This window comes from Dendroctonus ponderosae, unplaced genomic scaffold, assembly GCF_020466585.1.
Source record: "Dendroctonus ponderosae isolate FM_Combo_2020 unplaced genomic scaffold, Dpon_F_20191213v2 Dpon_F_20191213_7, whole genome shotgun sequence".
NCBI classification, from domain to species: domain Eukaryota; kingdom Metazoa; phylum Arthropoda; class Insecta; order Coleoptera; family Curculionidae; genus Dendroctonus; species Dendroctonus ponderosae.
Genome location: NW_026018916.1, coordinates 5,419,580 through 5,442,622, shown reverse-complemented (window position 1 = coordinate 5,442,622; position 23,043 = coordinate 5,419,580). Strand labels below are relative to the sequence as shown.

The 23,043-nt window shown below is 34.4% G+C and overlaps 2 protein-coding genes and 1 long non-coding RNA gene across 4 annotated transcripts in view; all 3 read right to left on the bottom strand.

The window, feature by feature from the left end:
- LOC109539681 (RNA/RNP complex-1-interacting phosphatase) overlaps window positions 1–2,517 on the bottom strand; it is a 39,855-nt gene extending 37,338 nt beyond the window's left edge. Inside the window, exons 1-2 of the mRNA XM_019907580.2 lie at window positions 2,363–2,517; window positions 1,703–1,778 (exon numbers count right to left, since the gene is read on the bottom strand). Of these exons, the coding sequence (XP_019763139.1) occupies window positions 1,703–1,778; window positions 2,363–2,394 (108 nt within the window). The 5' untranslated portion in view covers window positions 2,395–2,517. The remainder of the gene's footprint in view (window positions 1–1,702; window positions 1,779–2,362) is intronic.
- Window positions 1,916–2,356, bottom strand: LOC125505148. Its single transcript, XR_007281951.1, has 2 exons — window positions 2,250–2,356; window positions 1,916–2,187 (listed from the first exon to the last, which is right to left on the bottom strand). It is a non-coding gene; the product is annotated as an uncharacterized LOC125505148 (long non-coding RNA).
- Window positions 2,518–5,120: 2,603 nt separating the features above from the next.
- Window positions 5,121–22,149, bottom strand: LOC109539676 (chondroitin sulfate synthase 1). Of its 2 annotated transcripts, none has more exons than XM_019907565.2 (7): window positions 21,519–22,149; window positions 18,909–19,274; window positions 18,665–18,843; window positions 10,594–10,734; window positions 9,094–9,432; window positions 6,456–6,657; window positions 5,121–6,405 (listed from the first exon to the last, which is right to left on the bottom strand). In XM_019907565.2, exons 2-7 carry the CDS (start codon window positions 19,267–19,269, stop codon window positions 5,450–5,452), a joined length of 2,178 nt encoding a protein of 725 aa, XP_019763124.2. In that variant the 5' UTR covers window positions 19,270–19,274; window positions 21,519–22,149; the 3' UTR covers window positions 5,121–5,449. The 2 variants fall into 2 exon arrangements, with proteins under 2 accessions (XP_019763124.2, XP_019763123.2); XM_019907564.2 differs by having other exon boundaries at window positions 21,359–22,148.
- Between the last annotated feature and the right edge of the window lie 894 nt (window positions 22,150–23,043).

Genomic DNA, 23,043 nt, shown 5'->3' with positions numbered 1-23,043 from the left:
AATGCCCTTTTCGTTTTATCTCAGCGTGCGACAACAAAGTTGCCCAATGACTGGTGTGAAATATCGCCCCTTCGCCTGGCACCCGATTTCGGGTGACAATAAAAAATTAAAACATTAACGTTTAGCCAAGTTCTCAGATTTTTGGAAAACAAAAACGCCGCCTTATTGCCACCCATGCGATGGCAGGTAGAATGCATTGGCACAGAGGCGTCCAGCCAACATTTCAGTTTCTTAATGGATCACATTAAAATGTTCTCGGCTTCAAGCTGCATAAGAAAACGTGCTTGGGGGATCATAATATGCAATGCACCAACAAAAAATATTGCAAATGTAAACAGGTGAATATCACGGAAACGGTAGAAGATATCTGAACCATTTCGGTGGATCGTTTGGAAAACTACTTTTTGCTTATCAGGATAGAAAAAAAAGGGCATTTATACATACAAAGAAATAAACCCCAATTTTGATTGCTTAAGAAACTTCAAGTCTTCAATCTGAATAAGCACTACGAATGTGAGTATCTTTCAGTTATTAGGCTGTAACAGAATGTCTTAACCTAAGGAATAATGAAGCCTTGAGCTCTCAAACCTTAGACGTGGTAGTTCCAAAACGGGTGTCGAAAGCATCTTTACCCATAAGATTATAAGCAAATTGTCTAACGCTTAAAAATAGATAAAATAGATTAAGATCGAAGATTGAAAGACTACAATCTGATGAATTTTTGGACATTTTCACGTATATCTTGAATTGATGATCTAAATAATCATTAACAGTTGATCGATAGAACGTCTCGTTCCGTATCGCCACCTTTTCAAGTATGAAAATCTTTTACTTTGGAAATCGTTTTTCTCAGAGAAAATTTTCCGAATTTCTTAATTACCACTAAAAGAAATAATGTGAAAAACTGAAACTTCTAAACAAATTTCTCTAACAATTTCCCATCGTTCTTGATAAATCAAATGGCGGAAGTTTTTCAGCTTTTAATTCATATGCTCTCAGCGTGGTATTTTGTTGTCTCTGTTAAAACCATTGAAGATGCCACTATTTGTGGCGTTGACAAATATCCCAACACATTCTTAAAAAAATAACTTCGACTGCGCCAAATCTGGTAATTATTATAGAAAGCCCTCTACAAATGCTTTGCCGTGATTTTGAAGGGACGGCTTTCAGCCCGAGTTGGTCTCAGCGTGCGTATTCACTTTGAACCAAATTATTTAAAAAATCAACTCCTTTCTACATGATCCCTAGACGTTCTACAGCTAATTTAGATAAGAGCGAATGAACAATAGAAAGACGATCTGAAGTAAAGAAAAAAAAACGAAAATTCCCATCTAATTTAGCTAAGACCTTTTAAAATTCGACGTTCACCTCTATTATCACCAGTTCGGGTATATGGTTACCGCCATGGGAGACTCTTGTACAGAGTGGCCAGTTTGAGTGGGCCACATAAAAGATCGCCCATAAAAGAGACAGCTAATTAAAGGGAGGCATAATACTGAAATAATGCAAGGAAACAAGACCCGACGATTTATAGGCCCGCATCTCGGAAATTGATATTTAGAGGCGTTAAATTTCAAAATTATATAAATTGCATTGAGTGGCGGTTTGACCTGTAATAATTTGCAGACTTTCGCCATGTAAATTGGGAAAATCGTTCCGACATTTTTTTCGTTTTATAGCGAGTGTTCTGGCACCTACTTACCAGTCGCAGTGGCACCTTAAATGCCACTATCGTGGTTCCAAAAACGGGCTCTCCGATCGGTTTGTAATCCAACCATCTAGAAAAAAAACCGGTTTAACTTGAAAGGTTTCGCCATCTATAGCTGCAGGGGCAAACCCGAGAATTATTCCGTTCCTGCACCATTAACCGTTAGTTAGGCAACTTTAGCGAATGGAATTGGAGAAAAACACTGAATAGGTTACAAAATATTTATTTGCTCCAAAAAAAATAAAATGCAAAAGTTGTCCTTAGTGAAACGGCGACTAGATGATTTTGGAGTCAATTAAGTTTCTTGTAGTTAATCTGTTGGTCTTTTAAATCCCGCTCCTCAAAAAACGTTTAATGTAATGTAAATATTTTTTGGAAATCTACAATTGTAGATGGCGCAAGAATGCAATTCGCAGCTACATGGAACAAGGAACTAAACTTTCTCAGCTGGCAAAAACTCCATCTGACCCTATAGTGTTCTTAGAACATAAGAAATAGTTTTTTGGAATAGTCCATCTGTTTCTAGATTACATCACCTTACAATGTTGACACGTTTTAGTAAAATGGTCCACACCATCTCTTTTGTAAACATATGGACAGTTTAAAGAGTTTGCTCTATTGTAACGTTTTTCTGTTGAATTCGATGCTACGTACCTATCAGGAATTGACCTGCTGCGCCTACCCATAGTTAGTTTGGTTTTAATTAATCCACTACTTGATAAATCACGAAAAAAGCCTAAAGTTTCCAGCTCACGATTTGAGGTTATCTGTAGCGTAGCACTTACTGAATGAATATTTACCGGCTGCTCTGATAGAGGGGGCTAATTTAAGCATCAAATTTAAAATGAATTCATTCCTAAAATAATATAAAATTTAAATTTAAAAAAGAGGAAATAAATAGTCCTGACAAGTAAGCACAATATATTTTTCAAATATCAAACTTTTGTTTGCGGTATCTTCAATTAACGCTTCAAAGAAAACGTTGTTTTGTTTATGAAAGGAAAGTTTAAAATAAAAATATGAGTTATAAGTTTTTTCATTTTTAATTGGCTCTAAAAGGTCCGAATTTATCTATTTTGAGATACTTACGGATATAAATATTTTGTTCTATAAACGGTTACGTTCGTTACTTCTTTGGAGTATCGAAATTGCTGCTGATACAAAGACAGTTTCCGTTCAGCTCTATAGACTGATTATTCTGTAATTTTTAATTGGCAATTATTAAAATATGTCTATGTTATTGAGTGGAAAAATGCTGATGAAATATTTTTATTGATTTTTGCGTAACAAGCTCTTAAAGTGTGACTGTTGAAAGTTGAAAATCATTATAAAACATTTATTCAAGCAGGCTTAGAATTATGCGAATAGTTGGAATATGCAATAAAAGTACGGCATTCCATTTATAAAAAGGTAAGTTCGCCACTTAACTTTGAGACACCCTGTATCAATAAGTATTATCTCAAAAAAAACTAGACGTATAAACTAGAAATATTTAACATTTATCTCTAAATCTCAAATTAGATGCAAAAACGGGGTGGCCAAAGTACAATCAATATGGTTATTAACTCAAAAACAGTTGACAATCATTACCGAACATTTATATCGAGCAGGCTTAGAATTTTGCGAATAGTTCGAATATGCAATAAAAGTCCGGCCTTTCATTTAAAAAATGGAAAGTTTTTTCTGCCACTTGAATTTGAGACACCGTATATCAATAGGTATTATCTTAAAATAAACTAGACGTAAGTATCTGCAACTTTTGTATTTAACATTTTTCTCTAAACCTCAAATTAGATGTACAAACGGGGTGGCCAAAGTTCAATCAATATTGGTTATTAATTCCAAGTCAAAATTAATTCCTGGGTTTCAGTCATTTATTGTCTTTATTTATCAATTAAAATACGTTTCGGTGTATTTTTCCACCATTATCAGTTTTTCTAAAATAACATAGTTAAAAAAAATGTCATTAATTTAAAAAACAATCACAGTTCGTCAACAGATTGTTTTTTAAATTAATGAAATTTTTTTTAACTACGTTATTTTAGAAAAACTGATGATGGAAAAATACACCGAACGTATTTTAATTGATAAATAAAGACAATAAATGACTGAAACCCAGGAATTAATTTTGATTTAGAATTGAAACACAGTCAGGAAAGTATATACAATTGGTTATTAACTCAAAAACAGTTGAAAGTTAAATATTTTACGTTCTGACTTGTAAATCCTTAACGATGCCATAAAACCTTTACTTGAACTGTGAGAATGGCCTAAACTTCCCCAATTGAACTTCTATACCTACAACTCCTAATAATTGTTAATAATCATCCTGAAGTTTCAAGCGATTCCGAGAAATAAATGAAAGTGATGAATAATTAGATTCGGTTTTTTTGAAGTGACTTTTTCGCTGTTGCAGATGGGAAAAAAGCTCCCAAAACTCCCTATCCAAATAATTTGTATTACGCTTCAGAAATGTTCGGCTTTTTGTAGACATTCATGTTTTAAACTTTTGCGCTTACCTGTTATTGCTCCTGCAATTTTAGAGGTTGGGAATTTTTAATAAAACCTGATTACACAAGTCGGTATCCGAGCTGCTCTATCGGAAAGCTCCAATTGGTTGTTCTGCTAAATTTCCACCGTTTCTAAGACAAAAATGTCTTAAATCTTCAGCCATTTAAAAACAAAAAATTTTGGCAAATTTTACTTTTAAACGTAATTCGGTAAAATAATCAATTGTCACAACACTCTGATGAGGTAAAGGTTGCTGTCGAAAGGCACTGTTTAAATTATTTCTACAACTTATCAGATGGTTTTGACGATGGTCTTTCGAGATTCACGATGTTTTAAACACTTTGTATCTACGTTTTAAATTTTTGCTTATGATTTTTCCGAGTGATGAATTTTTGATAAAACCAACTTGGAAAAAAGTGTTCTCGAAGTTTTCCACCGCAAAATGCCAAACGATTTCTCCAATTTTTGCTTTGGAGGCATAAACCCATAAACTTCGAGAAGACAAACTGTTGAAATATGAGTTATTTTCACTTCGACAATTAATGAGAAATAGTTTCGGTCACGCTTTATCAAACAGGTGCCAATTCTTATTCAGATTGAAACTAGTGTTTTTCTGGTTTTTAGGCCGTCGTAAAATGGAATTTCTTACACTGTTCTGATTTGACTTAATTGCTGAAAGAAACCGCTCTCGAGTTCTAGTTTTACTTTCAATTATTTTATTGGATCAATAAATGTTCTCATTGTGATGCATGCATTTTCAGCCGTTTTTGTATTTTAATCGTTTGAAGAATTTCTGGAGCGCCTATATGGGAACACCGATTTAAAAACATCCAACTCGATTTGGTTTCAAGCGACGTTGACTTCGTGAAATCTGGCAATTTTTGCAGTAAAAACCCCCATAGAAGTTTTTCCGCTAATTTATTAATTTTACACATAATTTAATTCTACATAAATACACTCTAGTGAATTAATATCAAAAGTAGTTGCTTCCAAGTGAACATCACAGTCTACGACAATCTTAACGCATATGTTTTTATTAATTAGTACACTATTATTGCCCAGAAAGTTTGGGGCTCTGATTGTTTTTTCCAATATCAGAGGCCTGAATTTCCAGAAACTTTCAATACATTAAATACCCTGTGAATGATATAATACATATGAAAGTAGTCGCTATTGAGCTGCTTTTCACTAGGACAGATTCAGTTTACTACAGTCTATACAGGACTGGCGCTACCTAAACATTGCTCTGTATTTCTCGAAAAGTGTTTGCAAACTATACAGGGAGCCCAAAGTGCTGCCTTTGGTACCCAAACACATAGATTTCTGTTCGGCATCCAAATCTTTAGAATCGCACTTCACTTCGTGGAAAACGTGGATCAATCCTGGATCGACGCACCTAATTATTTTATAGACGTGTTTTTCGACGATATTGTCGAAGAACATCACGTCTTCCATGCCCCAACCAGTGATTTTAATGTCGAAACCCCCTAAAGCTTGGTAATCGATTTTGTACATCGAAGCTATACCAAAACCGAACTGTCTCCAAAAGCCTCTGTTGGCATCAGTCTGATTACTGGTGAAGTAGGAGAAGCTGGTGTTTGCGTAGGTTTGCAGCTCAATATCCAACAACTTCGGACTGTATAAACTATACAAAATAGGAAAATAGACGCTTCTTCCTATGAAAGTGTTCCTCCGAACTCGCCTCAAAAAGGACTGATCGAACACGATATCTACGTCGATAAAAAGCATCAAATCAGTTGGTGAAAGCACATTCACAGCTTTCTGCAAGGCACTGGCTCGGGAAAAAGTCTCTCCAACACCACTGTCGATCACATTGATTGTCTGCTGGTTTTTATTCGCGTTAATTCTATGATTAGTGCTGTTGATGAGTGATAGCGTAGCATTATAATCACTTGGACTCTCACTGCTTCTAAATAATATCACATGGAGCTTCGTGGCCTCCCAATTTTTTATACACACATCCTCATACATGGCTAGGAATCTCTTAAAGGTATCATGGCGACCGCTCAGGGGCAGCAGGAAATTTATCACAGTTTCACTCTGACTATCACGGTTGAATGGCAGTAGTCCAATTCTGTTGCTGATTTTATTTATCACTTTGTCCAGCATGTTTCCATCCTTAGACACAGTAGCGGAAGGATTCGGAATTTCTCGAATAAAAGTTCCTAAAAACATGATTTAAACGATGCGCTTTATGATGTTCGAAGTGGTTTACCTGTAAACGTTTGCTGCACATAGGCATGCCTCCGGACCTGCACAGTCATCTTGTGGCCTCGATATTTCCTGTACACGAGGAGAAGGTCCAGTATGAGATCGACTCCATGGACAGGGTTTAGCCTCCAGTAACCATACAAAATCTCACGGAAATCAATCACACGACCACGTTGCTTCGAATATGAGTTGATTAGTTCCATTAACTGGAAAACAAGTTTTTCTTTAGCTAGTCTGATATTTTTTCCTTCGCAAACTGTGCTATTAAGTTCTCTGTCCAGTTGTGGAGAAATGAGCGCGATAGCTCAATTTGTTCCTGAGATGTTAACAAAAAGGTGCCATCGTGCTCGATAATTAGATTTTCCAATTCGGCAGATAAGCATTAATACAACCAACAGAATACCAGCTAAACGAAAGAAGAATGCATATATCAAATATACGCGAGACCAAACACCTGAAAACTGGAACAATTATAGAACAACGAAACAAATGCAAAAATAAGGGAGCTAAAAGAAAACTGTAAGGAAAAGGAGAGGACACACAAGAGGACTAGAAAGAGACCTATGTGGAAGCCAGAGAAAAATATGGAGAATGCTGAGAAAAAATAAGCTAGAAATCAAAGATACTATACGAACCAATAAAATCACGAGAGAACAGTGGGAAACGCACTTTAGCAATATGCACCAGAAAGAGGAAGAGGAAGAAAAGGAACAGACAAAAATCGATCATGAAGAAAACGACATGGAATTCACAAATGACACGATTAAATACACCTTAAAATTCATTAAAAATAGAAAAAGCCTCGGACCAGACGTGATCAATAACGAGATGCTTAAATACGAAGGGAAAAAATGATCTATTGGACTCTATTTGAAATAGTATAGAAGACAAGGGCGGATCCAGGTGGGGGGGGTTATGGGGGTCATGACCCCCCCCCATTCAATTCTCTATCCAACGATGAAAAAACGAATGGTTCTTGAGAAACTGCGAAAAAAGCAGCGTCATGTTCAAGTGGATTTTGCAACTCAAAGAAAACTACGCAAATCTAAAACTTCTTGAATTCAAGCATTTTTTAAGAAAACTGCCAACATTTCCCCATCTATGGTTCACTTTCTGAAAGGCCATTTATTTCTCTCTAGAATGATGTACAAATGAGCTTTGTTGCTTATTTTTCCTCCGAGATATGAGCAAAAAGGGGACGAAAAACATGAAATTTTGGCATAATCATGCACCTAAGCGTCTGATATTCAAATTTCGCTTTCTGGGTCAAAACTACTCGAATTTCCTCACTCACGTTGTTACGACTGAATCGAGTTTTCAATTCTCTATTTAACGATGCCAAAACGAATTGTGTGGCTCAAATGGTTCTTGAGAAACTTTGAAAAAGGCAGCGTCATATTCAAGTGGATTTTRCAACTCAAAAAAAACCACGCAAATCTAAAACTTCTTGAATTCAAGCATTTTTTGAGAAAACTGCCAACATTTCGTTATCGATGGTTCACTTTCTAAAAAGGCCATTTATTTCTGTCTAGAATGATGTACAAATGAACGTTCTTGCTCATTTTGCCTTCGAGAAATGAGCAAAAACAGGACGGAAAACATGGAATTTTGGCATAATCTTGCACGTAAGTGTTTGATATTCAAATTTCGCTTTCTGGGTCAAAACTACTCAAATTTCCTCACTCACGTTGTTACGTCTGAATGGACTTTTCAATTCTCTATCCAACGATGCCAAAACGAATTCTGTGGCTCGAATGGTTCTTGAGAAACTTCGAATAAAGGCCATTTAGTTATCTCTGGAATAAACTCGCATACATGTTTTGGATCTTTCGATAGAGTGCGCTTAAAAGATGGTCTGGAAATAATGAGAACAAAAGGGCTAAACCACAGACTGCTTAATGTAATACACGACATAAACACCCAATGCAGAACAAAAATCAGAGTGGGACACATTGCAAGTCTATTGTTTGAAATTTCACTTTTTGCGTGAAAACTAGCCAATATACGATTTACATTTAAGTTCCACTTTTGATGATTCGCTGACGACCTAGAAAATGCCTTCCCATTATGTTGGAAACATTGGTATTACATTAAAAATATAATTATCTCCGTTTTCTCGTAGTTCAGGGGACACTAAGACTTAACGCTTTCTATTATTAAAGCGATGTAAAAAAATCTGTATAAAGTCCTTCCAGCATCGTTAGTTTACCTAAACTGATCATTTTAGTCTATTTTTATGCTTTATTGTAAATACTAGAGCCAGTAACAAAGTATCTGGATGCGAAACATAATTTAAGTATGCCAATGTAACGAATTGATTGGACTTTGCATATACAAAATTATCCTTGAAACTGTGTAGTAATTGCTACAGTTCCGGCTCTACCGACTGGAGCAACTTAAGAATAATACTTTCATTCAAAATATGCCAGATTCAAAGTAATACTAAAGTATTTATGAATTCGAATGAATAAAAGTCACTAATTAAATAAACATGCGATGTCGTAATTGTGGGTTTTGAATCACGTAATGATATGGAATAGTGTATGTAATAAAGATAACAACTAAAATGTAATAAAGATAACATACACAGACTGCAATAGAGTTTTTTTGCGATAGGTTGGGAAAGTCACTGCGAATATTACCTCTCTAGTAACGTCTCCCAATCCTTCTTTTAAGGATGACCCAATTCGCTTTCGGGGATTTAAATCCCGATGCGAGTAGAGCGTTTTTGAAATCAGCTCCCATTCTAAGACGTTCGTCAGATTTCTTGGCTGGTATCTGTTAATACTGGCTGGTATTCCAAGCAAAGCTGTATCTCCTAAATAACCATTGGTTCCCTTTTTTTCTGGAAACAACGGCATATCCTTTTCGAGCATGGCGTTTTCCAGGCTGCTCATATTATATCCCAATTCCTGCATTGATTTGGCGATATCTCGATGAAGCAAAATTGACTTCTGTAGGGCGTCTTGAATTTTCAATCCCTAAAATCAGTTAAAATTTTGTAAAATAAATAGTGAAATTTAAAAAACCTTTAACTCAAGTTTGAGAGCTATTTCCAAGAAAACTGTTAGTTGCTAGTAAGCATTTTAAGAGAAGCTACTTTTTCATGTATTTGCAATTATATAGTTTCCTAGTGCATGCAAACTAGTGATTTGGATCGTATGCCTATATTGAATGAAACGTTCAAAATGTCCATTTATTACCCAGCTGGTTTTGTTTGATTAATGGTAAATTAGTCAGCTTTTTACGTCATGATTCGTTCTGCATGGTCATCATTTGATATTATCGAAAAAGAAAAAGTAAAGCATATTTTAATGCACCGTTACTTTCATATGCAATAGCCATTTGTACCAAGGCGAATATTAATATAAAACGTGTGTTTTATATCCATAAACATTTTCAAAATTTTACGATTGTATGCAATCTCAATAATAAAATAGAATTATAAAACACTGAACCATTGGCAAGTTTATTTTGAATCAGAACAGAGTAATAAAATTACTCATAATACAATCAGTACCGGCTATTTATTAGGCGCTTGCACGGAAATATCGAACACTTGCTTCTTTTCAATAAATATAATAATTTATCCATCATACCACCCGCTAAAGCTAATAAATTTGGACTTATTTAGATCCATTTTCCCACTGTTCTTCATAATATTTCATTTAAATAAGAATACAATAAAAACAGTAGCAGTGAAAATTACGAAATGAATACTGTTTAAACAATTATTTATTGAAACATTAGCGGTCCTTGCACTGGATTAGCCAATTTAACTGTCGAGTGATTTCATTTTGGGTTGACATAATTGGCTTATTAAATGCAGTTGAATTTTAACTAAGTTTAGCTAATCTGGTTTAATGGACCACTGAAGGTTGAAATTAGGCAGCGTATTGACGGAGTAAATTGAATTCTTCAAGCTTAAAGACATGCACTAAGTTGTGCTCTAAATAGATTGATAGACGCTAAAATTACCTAGTAAAAAGTACATTATTTTTATTTGTGGCCTAAATGCTGAAGTAATGGATAGTTGGCTCTGTATAAGGATATTGGCAGTTAGGTCCCACTTATACTTAAGTATGCAGCTTCATTTTCTACTAAACGCTATGCATTTAAACAGCAAAAACGGAAAAACTTACTTGAATATACTTGTGAAGTCTGTACGTATATTCCGGATGTTTCAACGGGTGCAGTGTGATAGCTTTGTGGACTTCTTTGGTCTTCAAGTTTCCAGAATACGCAGCATTTCCGCTTTTGTTGTGATAGAACACCACTTGCATCTGAAATAAATGAGATTCTAACTACGAAATCAGTACATTCATTAAACATGGAATCGTTATTTAATTAATTGTGTAATTGTGTAGCTGGAATCGAAATAATTCTGATAAAGTGGAGGAATGAGGCGAAAGTTTAGTGGGAATAATTGTCACTTTTACATCTCTAAATATTTTCTCTGTTCCGATGGGCGATAACAAAGAGAAAAGAAAATCACAGTTGCATCCTTTTATTATATCCCTATATGATGATTCAGAAGAATTATTTAGAGCTCAGTGTGATCTGTAATGCGAATTAGCTGGGATTTTCACAGCAATTTATAAAAGTGAACCAGTTTTAATAAATTGAGACGACCAAAAATTCCCCAAAATAATGGGAGTTTTACGGTAATTAATGCATGCCAGTGTTCAGCCTAGTTTCTGAGCCACTCTAAAAAAATAAACAAGTTAGTTATACGGTATTAATGGCGGCCCGATAAAGCGTTGAACAAATAAATGAAGGCATGTTTGTTATGTTTGGTTCATTTAGTAATTTCATTATGGTTGAAACAATTTTAAACGGAATAGATTACTGGATCATTGTTGCAAGTGTAGCAAGTCTGTCGCTCTTTACAAAATATAAAAAACTGTGTTCGAATTTGGTAGAATCAACCATTGGCCATTGGAAATGTGTTTGCAGATTACCACATGCATTTTTTGTGATTCTGGGAAACATTTTATTCAAAATTCGTAATAAGTAAGTTTGTTTTATTTCATGATAATTCGTCGATGTTTACTCATTATTGATTAATGCGATGGATCAAATAAATGGCATCCCTAAATAAAATCATCGAATATTTTTGATAACAACACCTAATTAGTGCGTGCTCTTAAACAACGTGTTTTTGTATTCGTTTCTTAATACTTTCCCAAGCACTTCAGCGAGCAAATCGCGTGCGAAAAAGAACAATCTGTTTACCACTCCAAATAACTTCAAGGGATTAATATTAACTTACGATTTATCATGTTATCGTTCAGCTAATATTAGCATACATCTTTTGTCAATGGATAATTTCGCTCGTATGAATAAGTGAAGTATACAAGAAGAATACAAGCGTATTATTTCGGTTATCATTACATTTTAAAATAATTTGGCAGGAGCAAGTGAACATTTTGAAAAAAAGTAGAAAACTGCTGTTGCATAATTTTGTTGGTTTTTAAATAATTTCCAGACAAGTAAATTTTTCCATTAACTGACAAGAAATTTGCGTTTATTTTCTGCTTCTCCTATGGTGACTTGGAAAACATATTCCTCTCATAGTTTTCTTAAAATACATATCACTGTTTTAATTTGCAACAATATTAGTAAACATCATCTTTAGCCTCAGATGCGACATACCAACTCTGAATATTCTGTTGTAACTGATTTAACAGACACCTAAACATCCATAGAGTGTGTAGATGTCTTCTGCTTGCTTCAATCAATCATTCAAGCTCTTCACATTAACTACGGAAGAGGCCGATTTTTAACCAACCAGTTTTTATGTCTTTAAACACTGTTTATGACGCAGCTAAATGTATGGGAGAGGCCATTTGAGAAGTAGCACTTAAATGAAGACATTTCCTGTCAGCTATAATAATGATCTATGTGAAAAAGATTTCTGAGAAGAACATCTGGCCAAAAAGTCCAAATACCAACTATTACACAAACGCGATGCGTCTTCGTGTAAAGTTGTCCAAGGAAGGTAAAAAATTAAATAATGTATAGTTGAGCATTTGGGGAAATTAATTATAAACTAAGAATTGAGTCGTATAACCCGAATAGCAAAACGCTAAATAATTGATCATTTTAATTGCATTATTGCGTGAAAAACTCGACGACTTTTTATAAGAAAATGTAAATTTGTGAAGGTCTGCACATAATCAATTACTCCCAAGCGGTAGGAGCCATTGGGGGCCAATTTTCTCAGTTGCTTTAGTCTTGCAAAATTGACTTTAACAAGGCTTAAAAAATTATTAGCAATTTCAACTTATTATTAAATAATCGATCGTCTGAAGCGACACAGATGTTCCGCTTAGCGACCAGATAGAATTCAATTATAATGTATTTTCAGGCAGTTCTAATGCACATTTTTTTCCAATATTTAATGTCAAAATACCTAATAAATTGTATAGTAGAAAATGTCTTTGGCTTAATGAGGACATATTTATCGGGCACTTTAAACAATTTTTCAAACTCAATTAGGAGAGAAATCCAATCAAATACACTATATAAATAGAACTTTAATGATTTCTGGTGATTGAAAATTAAACTCATGAGTTCCTGCAATCGAATTGCATAAACATTCAAGTCGAATTGAAAAGGGTCATGGTTGAGAAACTATCCAGAAAAAAAACGACTTAAAAACGTAAGTAACGTGCGTCAAGGTGATCGGGTCGCTTTCGTACGACTTCAAAAAACATAATTAATAACAGTGAAGTCGTCTCTAATTATATTCCTACATCCCAAATTGTATGCTAATGTTAACATGGAAGAAATAAGTTTTGGGTTGGCGCCATGCGGAAATTACAGTTATTTTGCCACTATTTTGTGGATTGATGATTAATGGCAAGCAGACATTCTGAATAAATGAATTTTAAGACTATGGACAACAAATGTATCTGTAATATTCCACTGAATAATATATATAATCAATAACAGTGCCAAAAACAAGGGAGACAAACTATTTTCATGTACAAAAACTACTTCCTTTCTTTTTAGTATATTTTAAGGCGATTTATGCAAAAACGGTTAAGGCTTGATTTTTTAAATCAATTTCGGAAAGACAAAGTCTGGAAGGGAAACTGAATCTCAAAATTGCTAAAAGAACCCGATATGTTCTTGAAATAAAAGAGGCTCACATTTTGATATGTTGAAAATCGAATTTCAATATTTTTTCTTTCAATTCACTAAATTTCGAAGCCTGAATGAAGAAACGCGCTCTCTTAAACCTGCTCAAGAACAGCAATCTACCATCGAATTGCAGCCCATTTAATTTGCTTAAAATCATCTTCTAGTCCTCGATTTTCGAAATTTTCTGAATCATAAAGCCTGGATGATAAAGTTGACTCTCCTAAAATTAAACTTTAATTTATTTTTGAAGTAACGGAGTTTCTCAATGTGTTGATCTTTCAACGATTGTATGACAATGTTGTACATTTCTTAATTTAGTGAAAGATGATGTCGGAATCCGGATTTCACTCTCCTAAAGCTGCTAAAGAACAGCCAAGCAATATTAAATTTAATCTGCTTAAAGTCACTTGATAATGCTTGATTTTTAAACATTTCCGAATGTTCAAGTTCAGTTCCGCAGGATGGGTAATTAAAATCCTTTAACCGCACAACCCGCTGGTGTGAAATAAAAAAGGATTTGCATCTTCATATGCTTTAAATTGCACTTAGTTTTTTAGCAATATAAATGTAGATTTATCTTTCGATGTTATACTTCCAACGAAATGGAAAAGTGTTCGTTTGTTGACTCACATTAAAATTTTCAGGGTTTTCAAAACGACTTTCCTCTACACMCGCGGTTAAAAACACAATATTTTCGCTCGTTTGTCTGCAGAGAAAATAATCGGTTTTTGAGGTCAGACAAATCGGTTTAGTTTGTCCAGCTTCMATGAATAATTTTTCAAATTATTTTGTTTCGTGTGCCTACTAATTTAGTATGTACAGTCAAATGGCCCAAAAAGGGGGTTTACTCAGTCTAAAAATAATCCCCTTTGCATATTGTTTAGATTTAATTACCGTTTTAGTAGAGTGTAAAATTTGACACCCTGCATTTTAGATAGGAATGTTGTATTATAAACGAAGCTTTCATTCGTTTTTAAGTTGTTAGGTAGGTGGGTAATTAAAGTAAAGCAGTGAGCCGGATTCGGAGCCGTTTTTTGTTTCTAATATCAGCTTCCTGTGCTTACACAACAATGTCTTAATTTAACTTCCTAGCTGCAGTTAATGCAGGATTATTCAGTTATAATTGTTTGTTCTCAATCAGCACAAGAAGGATGAAAGTCCTGAAAGTAAATGTCGATTACCTTCATAGCGACACTGTACAATTAAAAAACGATTTGATATTAGAACTAGGAGTAATTAAAAAAAGAGTATGAAGCATTTTATAGTACCTAACTTTTAGCTAAAATTTGTTGTATTGGTAGAGTAAATAACGGAGCCTTTAGTGAATACACCTTGTACTTCCCAAGAAATGGCATTTTATGCGACTGTGGTGTAAAATTTGTACAAAAACACATCACACCATCACATACAGTTGATAATCTCATCAGTAACAATGAGATAATGAAATATGGTTTTCACATGTTTTCAAAAAAAATAAAATAAATTATCTGGTCATGTCACATCTCCGCTTATTCCAATACAGATAGAGATGGTTTTACTGGAAAAAACCTTGAGGCCTTCAATTCCAAATACCAAAAATATATCCTTAAATTAATTCCCGGAATCATTGAGTCACTATTTGAACTACTGATAAACACCATCAACCGTTATGGTGAGCATGATAGAAAAAATACAGTTTAATAATGGGCATTTTGAGACCATTGAAAATATGCATTGATGTTTAAGTACTTATTTATTCCAAGTTGCTAATGGAAAAACCATAAAACAAGTGTTTTTAGGCACTTGTTTAAGTGTTTTAACTTGGGTGGCATTTGACGACATATACGTTAATTCTCCGGCACTTAGTTTAATTTCAAAGCCAAAAAAAGCGGTAATTCCATGAAAGCCAAGTCAGAACCCCTGCTGGCAACTAAATCTAATTATGCGATCGTTAAATTCTAATAGATGCAGATTTTAAATCCATTTAATCCTCTTGTTTCTTCGATTCTCATGGAGATATCACGCCAAGTTAAACCGGGGGATTATTTAGCGGATTATTTCATCTGGGAAGTTTAGTATTCATTACGCAAAATTTCGATTTTAACAAAGATATATCAAGTTTTATTCTAGTGGATCAGTGTTTAGTAATTTTATATTGGTATGATACTCAAGTAATGATCGTGAACATTTATGTACAGTGTAAATCTATTGCGAGAACGTGAAGTAATTATTGCAATCACCTTAATGTCGTTTCCTATCAGAGATTATGGATATCTTATAAAGCCACGAGGACTAGAACTTAATATAATTGATAATTGGATTATAATAAGGTGCCCCGCCTAGATATCAATTTATTTCAACCAAAATGGAGCTTGACAAACTTCGAAAAAAGCAGCGTCATGTATGAGTCGATTTTGCAACACAAAAAAAACTCGCAAATCTAAAATTTCTTGAAATCAAGACTTTTTTGAGAAAACTGCCAATATTTCCGCGTCGATGGGTCACTTTCTAAAAAAAGCCATTTAGTTTTCTCTGCAATGGTGTAAAAATAAGCGGAAAACATTAAATGTTGTCCTAATCTTGCACCTAAGTGTATCATATTCAAATTTCGCTTTCTGGGTCAAAACTCTCCTCACTCATTTTGTTATAACTGGATGGAATTTTCAATTCTCCATCCAACGATCCCAATGTCATATCATGTTTTCTCTTAGGAAGTAGATCGAATTTTCATCCGGTCGATAAGAATCAATTTTCTATTGTTCGTGCTATTTATCCGAAACAACTACTTCTATAGTTACTTAAATCATTCAATTTCAGTCAATTTTCCCCCAATTAGCCGAATCATCAATCTCATTCTGTTGCCCAATATATATATAATATATAGACCCAATTTTTTGAAGGTTTCTCCTTCGAAATTAATTACGTTGTTATTAATTCCCAAAGATTTACTATCCTCATATTTCATTAGCAACGATTGTAAATAAATATTTCAATTAGTTTACGCGTTATCTTAGAAAGCACAATTTATTTATTTGCTCAGTACTGCATTAACACATACGAAGATCCATTAAAATGAAACTTTATAGTGCATTCCATGCAAAAGCAAATTATTTTTACAATAAGTTTTATTACTTCAGGTCTCGTGTAGTCGAAACGGTCGCTGTTTCAACATCAAAAGCATTTTTCGTTTGTAAATCAGTATGTGTAAACGATTGTGGGTTTTACAGTTTTCCAAATCGATCTGGTTATAAAGAAAATATATACAATATACAAGGTGGACAAACAAAACAGTTAGATTAAAACCCAAAAAAATGTGCCGATTTTGCCCGAAGTTTAATTTTTACTTAGTCTTTAAAGTTTCAGATAAAGGGTTGGATATTTTTAATTTTTGTACTAAAATTCAATTTTTATTTTTAAACATGTTTTTGATTGTGTTTAAGCGCCCCTGTTACCAATATTTTTATTCTGTATGAACTTTACAAAACTTTATGAAAAATTGGACCCATTTTATGAGGGTTTAATGCGGTTACAATTTTTGATCAACGATATTTTCGTTACTATAAATACTAACACGCTATATGCATATTGGGTAGTTCTTACGTCGAAAGTAATCAATTGAGATAAAAAAACACACATGTGAAATTTTAATTTTCGACCGAAAAAATAGGAATTATTTCAGAATGTCTCAAATTCTACATCATTTTCATCGCAAGGGAGCGAATAAACCAACGAACTCATTGAAAAATAGGTTAAATTCTACAGATCGGAAATAATCGAAAATTTACACCCATTTTAAGAGGGTTTCAAGCGGTAAAGAACTTTAACCTTAGTTATATTCCTCATTATAGACGCAAACCCTCTACATATATTATTGATGAGCTTCTTAAGCCGAAAGGTGTGCATTGAACTAAAAAACACGCATTTGAATTTTGGAGTTTACTTGTTTATTTTTCCATTTCTTTATTGTCTTTAACCGCCCCTGTTGCTCAGATTTTGGTTCTGTACACATTTTATATCTGTTTATTACAAGGATTCTCATAGGAATTTTGTTGTCGGTTTTGTGGCGTAAATAATCCGTTGCTGATTAGGCACATTTCAACTGTTTATTTAATTTTCTTTTAAATTATCAACTTTCCAATGCATTTTTGATCATGAATAAATAAAACTAAATTCAATCAAATGCAAATTAAACTCCCTTAAAGCGAGTTGTATAAAATAGTAACAATTCTTTGCATAAAAAGACCAAACGAGGTCGTTAATTATACGAACTGACTCTCATGCCTAGTGCAGAATGGCGAATAATGCTGAATGGTCTTTTAAAGTTTACTTAATTAACGCTTATTTTCAGTTAGTAATTTGTCATCAGAATTCGAAAGGTACAATTACGTGGAAATTGTAAACAGTTATTGCGAATTTGACGATCATTGAATCGAAATTACGTGAATTATTACATCAGGAACATGCGATCGACTGTACATTGAAGCACAATTACTGGCTTCTGTTAAAACCTGGGTCTCATTTCAATGCAAAATTCCACGTTTGGTGCGTAAGTAATTTTAAAACGTTTTCACCTGAAAAGGGATTCACGCTAAGCGAAGGATTAGTACATCATTATCTTTTGTCGGAATTGTTCAGTAATTAAAGTGTTATCGGCTTTATATCGGGCAATATATGAAATATGAGTTCTGAGCAAGTAGATGTAATTGTGCGGTAACGTAAGGTAATTGTGTGAGCATTTCTTACATTGCTGCTTACAGCCCGAATAGCTAGAGGAAACCTTAAACAAAAGAGGGAAGCATCAACAGCCCGATCGTAATCTTATTATTGTGTCAACATGCAATATTGAATGGTAATCAGCTTGGAAGTCAATAAACTGAAACTAATGAAAAATGGCTAGAAAAAGCGAATATAGCATGCGACACTTATGTATTTATACTTCGCTTTATCGGAATTAGAACAGTTAGAACCGCATTTGCATATAAGAGATAAACTAGTAGTGAACTTTGTCTATGTTCATTAGATTGCAGCTTTGCTGCAACTTTCAACCATCAAACTGTGTGGAATTGTTGTTGCCTGTTCTCCTACCTCATAATTCCACGTGCAAGAAACTCCAGCAAACTTTTTAACGCATCGACCAATTTCCACATCCTCGTGAGTCGTGTAGAGGTTCACTAGACAATCCTCAATAAACGGCGCGATTCTCTTTAGAGTCTCCCTGCTCATTATCATCCCTGGTCCTCCCATGCAGAAGTTTTCATCTGTGTCTGAAAATTAAAAATTCAGCCGGAGTTCAGAGCCGAACGGTAACTCCTCAGATATACTCGCTCACCCAACGAAAGATGTCCTCGCTCCTCTTTAGTTCCGCGTCCAGTCTGTCCGATAAACAGCGGCTTCCGCGAATCAATGGCCCTCAACAGTTCCTCCAGCTTGTCGTTTCGGACATAGAGATCATCATCTGCTCGCATAAACCACTCGAACTGATCGATGAAGTTGTCGTGCATGTACTTGAGCATGGTGAACGACTTTTTTTGAGGAGGATAACTGTCGTCGATGCCCGACAGGGCAACGAGAGGAATTTCCGCACTAGTCGAATTTTCTGAGGAGAAAATCAACATTCTGCCCGGTACTTCTTGGCCCCAGGTGTTCCATACTACTTTCGCACGAGTGCTTAAATATTGCTCAGCTGTCATTACACCTGCAACAAATGCACGTTTTTAGTAAGATGTTTAGACGACTAGAAGAACATTTTGTTTTTATTCGCCAGATGTTTTTGTGTTTTTTAATTTTCCCAGTTGAGTTTGTAAATTTTTATTTTTCTGTATGTACAGCAATAAATGCAAGATAGCTGGTACGTTCTTAGCGATTTTGTTTTGATGTAGCGATCGTTTTGTGCGGGTCCAACTTAAGAAGAGCGTAAATCCTCGCATTTTTGCGATTAAAGTTATGTATAATTTGAGGAATTTAGAGAAAAGTTGATTTTTAACTGAAAAAATTGAAAGGTGTTACCATTTTTTCAAAAAAGCTCAAAACTGCCTCCGTTTTTCCATACCATTTCAATCGAAAAGAAGTTAAAAACGGCAAGGAACTTATTAAGAAACACTAATTAATTAATTAATTAAAAGCACACTAAGAAATACCTAATCGAAAATTTTCAGCAAATTTAGAGGGGTTTGAGCGGTTTCATTTTTTAACCTTCGATATCTCCCATAGACCCAAACGCTCTATATACGGATATTTAGGAGCTTCTTAGGACGAACACTCTGCATTGAGCTCTGAGCTCAAAAAACACGCATGTGAGATTTTACTTTACACGGAAAGTTTCATAAAGGGTTGAGGTGGACTTTTAAAAAAATATTATTCCTCTCAAATTGTCTTAAATTCTACATCATTTTCATCTCAATGAAGCAAAGAATGCAGCGAGTTCATTGAAAAAGACGTTAGATCCTACAGATCCGAAATAATGGAAAATGTTTACATACCTATTTTATCCGGGTTTTAAGCTGTTTACCTATTTTAAGGAATCTTTAACCGACTATATTTTCCTCATATACGCCGTAGGTATATACTTATGCATATTGGCTAGTTTTGTTATGTCGAAATCAAATTGAGTGCAAAAAACACGTTTGTAAAATTTTGAATTTTGACCGAAAGTTTCTTAAGGGGTTGCTGTGGATTTTTGTAAAAAAAAAGTATTTTTTCAAAACGCCTTAAATTCTAAATGCCTTTCTTTTTTTTTTTAATTCAAAATTTTCATCTCAATGCAGCGAAGAATTTACTGTCTGCGGCACGATCCTCTATATTACCATATTGAGGAGCTTCTTGGACTGAAAGCTATGCAATGAGCGCAAAAGACACGAATGTAAAATTTTGAGTTTTGACTGAAAATTTTGAAAAGGTCGAGCTCTAAAAAAATTATAAATTTTCTCAAAATGCCCGAAATTGTTCATAATTTTCGTCTCAAAGAAGTGAATAAGGCAACGAGCTCATTGAAAAACACGTTAGATCCTACAGATTGGAAATAATCGATTATCGAAAATTTAGACCCATTTTAACCCTCGATAATTTTTTTATAAGAGACTCTATCCCTTTTTTTATGCATATTGAAGAGCTTCTTAGGCCGAAAATAATGCATTGACTCAACAAATATACATGTGAAATTTTGAGTTTTGATCCAAAATTTCATAAAAACGTTGACTTTTTGAAAAAATATAATTGTTCTCAAAATGTCTCGAATTCCACATGACAGCTAATTTTATAGGTTTTGATCGGTTACAATCTTAACTATAGAGAAGCTGCTTAGTCCGAAAGCTCTCTGAAAAAACGCGCACGCCAAAAATTGATTTTTGGCCAAAAAATAGCAAATAAATTAAAATCTAATCTCTCAAAACGTCGCAAATTTTTACTATTTTTCAAGCAAAGAGCGCATTTGAACACCCACTAAATCTTTCAGATGCGAAAAACTCGAAAATTTTGGGTCTTCTCGAGTAGTAGTTTTTGAACGATTTTCATCTTTCACATACAATGTCAGGTCAGGGATCTGGCATGTGCATAATGAGGAGATTCTTAGGTCAGAAACTACCCATTGAGCTCACAAACCACAGAACTGAAAATTCAATTTTGCTTGAAAATTTCACCAGCTCCAAAAACCCACATATGAAACCTTCACAAGGTATAGAATTTCGAAAATTTTCGAAAAAAGGAAATTCAAGAAATATATTTAAAAAAATATAAGAAATATTGAAAATAATTTTGCAAAAACCACTTAAAACCATTTCTTACCAACGAGTAGTAAATTCTTGCTCCTCGGTGTAGATTTGCCAGCCAAGGAATCTTTGTTATCGACTTCTTCACTTTTTTCAACAGTATGAGATGGGCAAAATTTCGAAGTACTAGTAAATAACTGCGAAAATATCACCCCCATAATGATACCCAAGATTACCTTCAACACTTTCTTGGGTCTAGCCATTTTCGTATCGACACTGGCGCATTATTGCCCCAACACTACCGGCACGCAAAAATTACTTTTCTTACTTCCGATATAGTTTCACTCACTACATGATCATCATAATGCGTTCCAGGACAGTACTGGTGACGGAGCCATCGTACATAACTTAAGACCATGTCAAAGTTCAAGTACGCTCCATTGAAATTAAAAATAGTTTGATAGCAATTTTTTTAATTTTACGCCAAATTCGTTCAAAAAACTCGTGTATTGAACATTATTCGGTTGAACTTTTTCGAATGTTCTTCGTTTGGGTGGTTTGGTTGGTGGTCAGGGGTGCGTTTGAGAACCAACGAAAAATTTGACTGCACTGCACTATAGTTTGGTTCACTTCTAATGAAACTAAAACTCCACATTCGGTACTGCAACAATAATAGAACACTTCACCCTTATCGAAAGCAAATGGAGTGGAAAAAGGAGATCGAGACGGCCGGCTTTCCACACTGAAAACACGCCGATTGACTCGACCGAGTACCACGACGAGCGAGCGGTACGACCTACGTTAAGTCGGTCAACAGTCTGACAAACTTGAACCGAACGCGGGTGAAACTTGGTCGACGATTGTGCCTGAGATAGGATCGCATCAGCTCGATTAGCATGTGGTTTTCATCGGTACTATGCCGATTTTCAGGCCGGAGTACCATCGAAAATACTGGATCAATTCATTTGTCTTCTTCCCCCTATTTCCGCCTAGTTTTTCGAGCTATTTCATTTCATCAACTATAAACCAACTTGGGATTCTTCAGCTTCCAGCTGGGTTTCCTTGGTTTTTATGCCCTGTTACATGTGGACTTTTGAAAAAGATGTTTTCCCTATTTCTTAAATTTCTTATTTCTATTTCTTTATATGTATTGGAATCTCACAGTTTAAATATTTTCCTGAATTTATTAATATTTCTGCCTCCTTTCGCTTTCTGCATAATTTTTTGAGTCACTTCATTTCTTCAAACTGTGGTGCTTCGAGATACTTATTTTTGTCAACCTTAAAACAACTTCAGATTCTTCAGCGTCCATCTGTGTTTTCTGTTCTTTTCTGTTGGATTTGGATTTTTGGAAGATATTTTCTCTATTCGTTGAAGAGTCCTCAATATCCGGTTGAAGAAAATAGTGCCAATTTTTAAACACCCTTTATATGTAATGGGATGTCAGAGTTTAAGGATATCGAATTTTCTGAATTTATTAATATTTCTGCCTCCTTTACTTTTTCGAGTCATTTCACTTCTTGATACAATTTCATATTCTTCAGCTTTCACTTGTGGTTTCTATCATTTTATTCCCTCTTGTATTTCGCATTTAAGCTCTTTTTTGTCCTAGTTCCACATTCGTAGTGTGTTGATTAAAAGTTAATGCCGTTTTCATTTTTGTTTATTTCATATTTTGAATGGTTTTGTTGAGCTTGATTTTATGTGGATTATTTTGGGTTAATATTTGCTGACTTAAATTATTTTCAGTTTGTTTTTTAG

Coding starts and splice junctions, on each gene's coding strand:
- LOC109539676 (XM_019907564.2), bottom strand. CDS start 21,545: ATGGCTAGACCCAAGAAAGTGTTGAAGGTAATCTTGGGTATCATTATG. Junction 9,433..10,593: donor GACTTCACAAGTATATTCAA/GTAAGTTTTTCC, acceptor AACTGATTTTAG/GGATTGAAAATTCAAGACGC. Junction 6,658..9,093: donor TGGGAGACGTTACTAGAGAG/GTAATATTCGCA, acceptor CTTGTTTTCCAG/TTAATGGAACTAATCAACTC.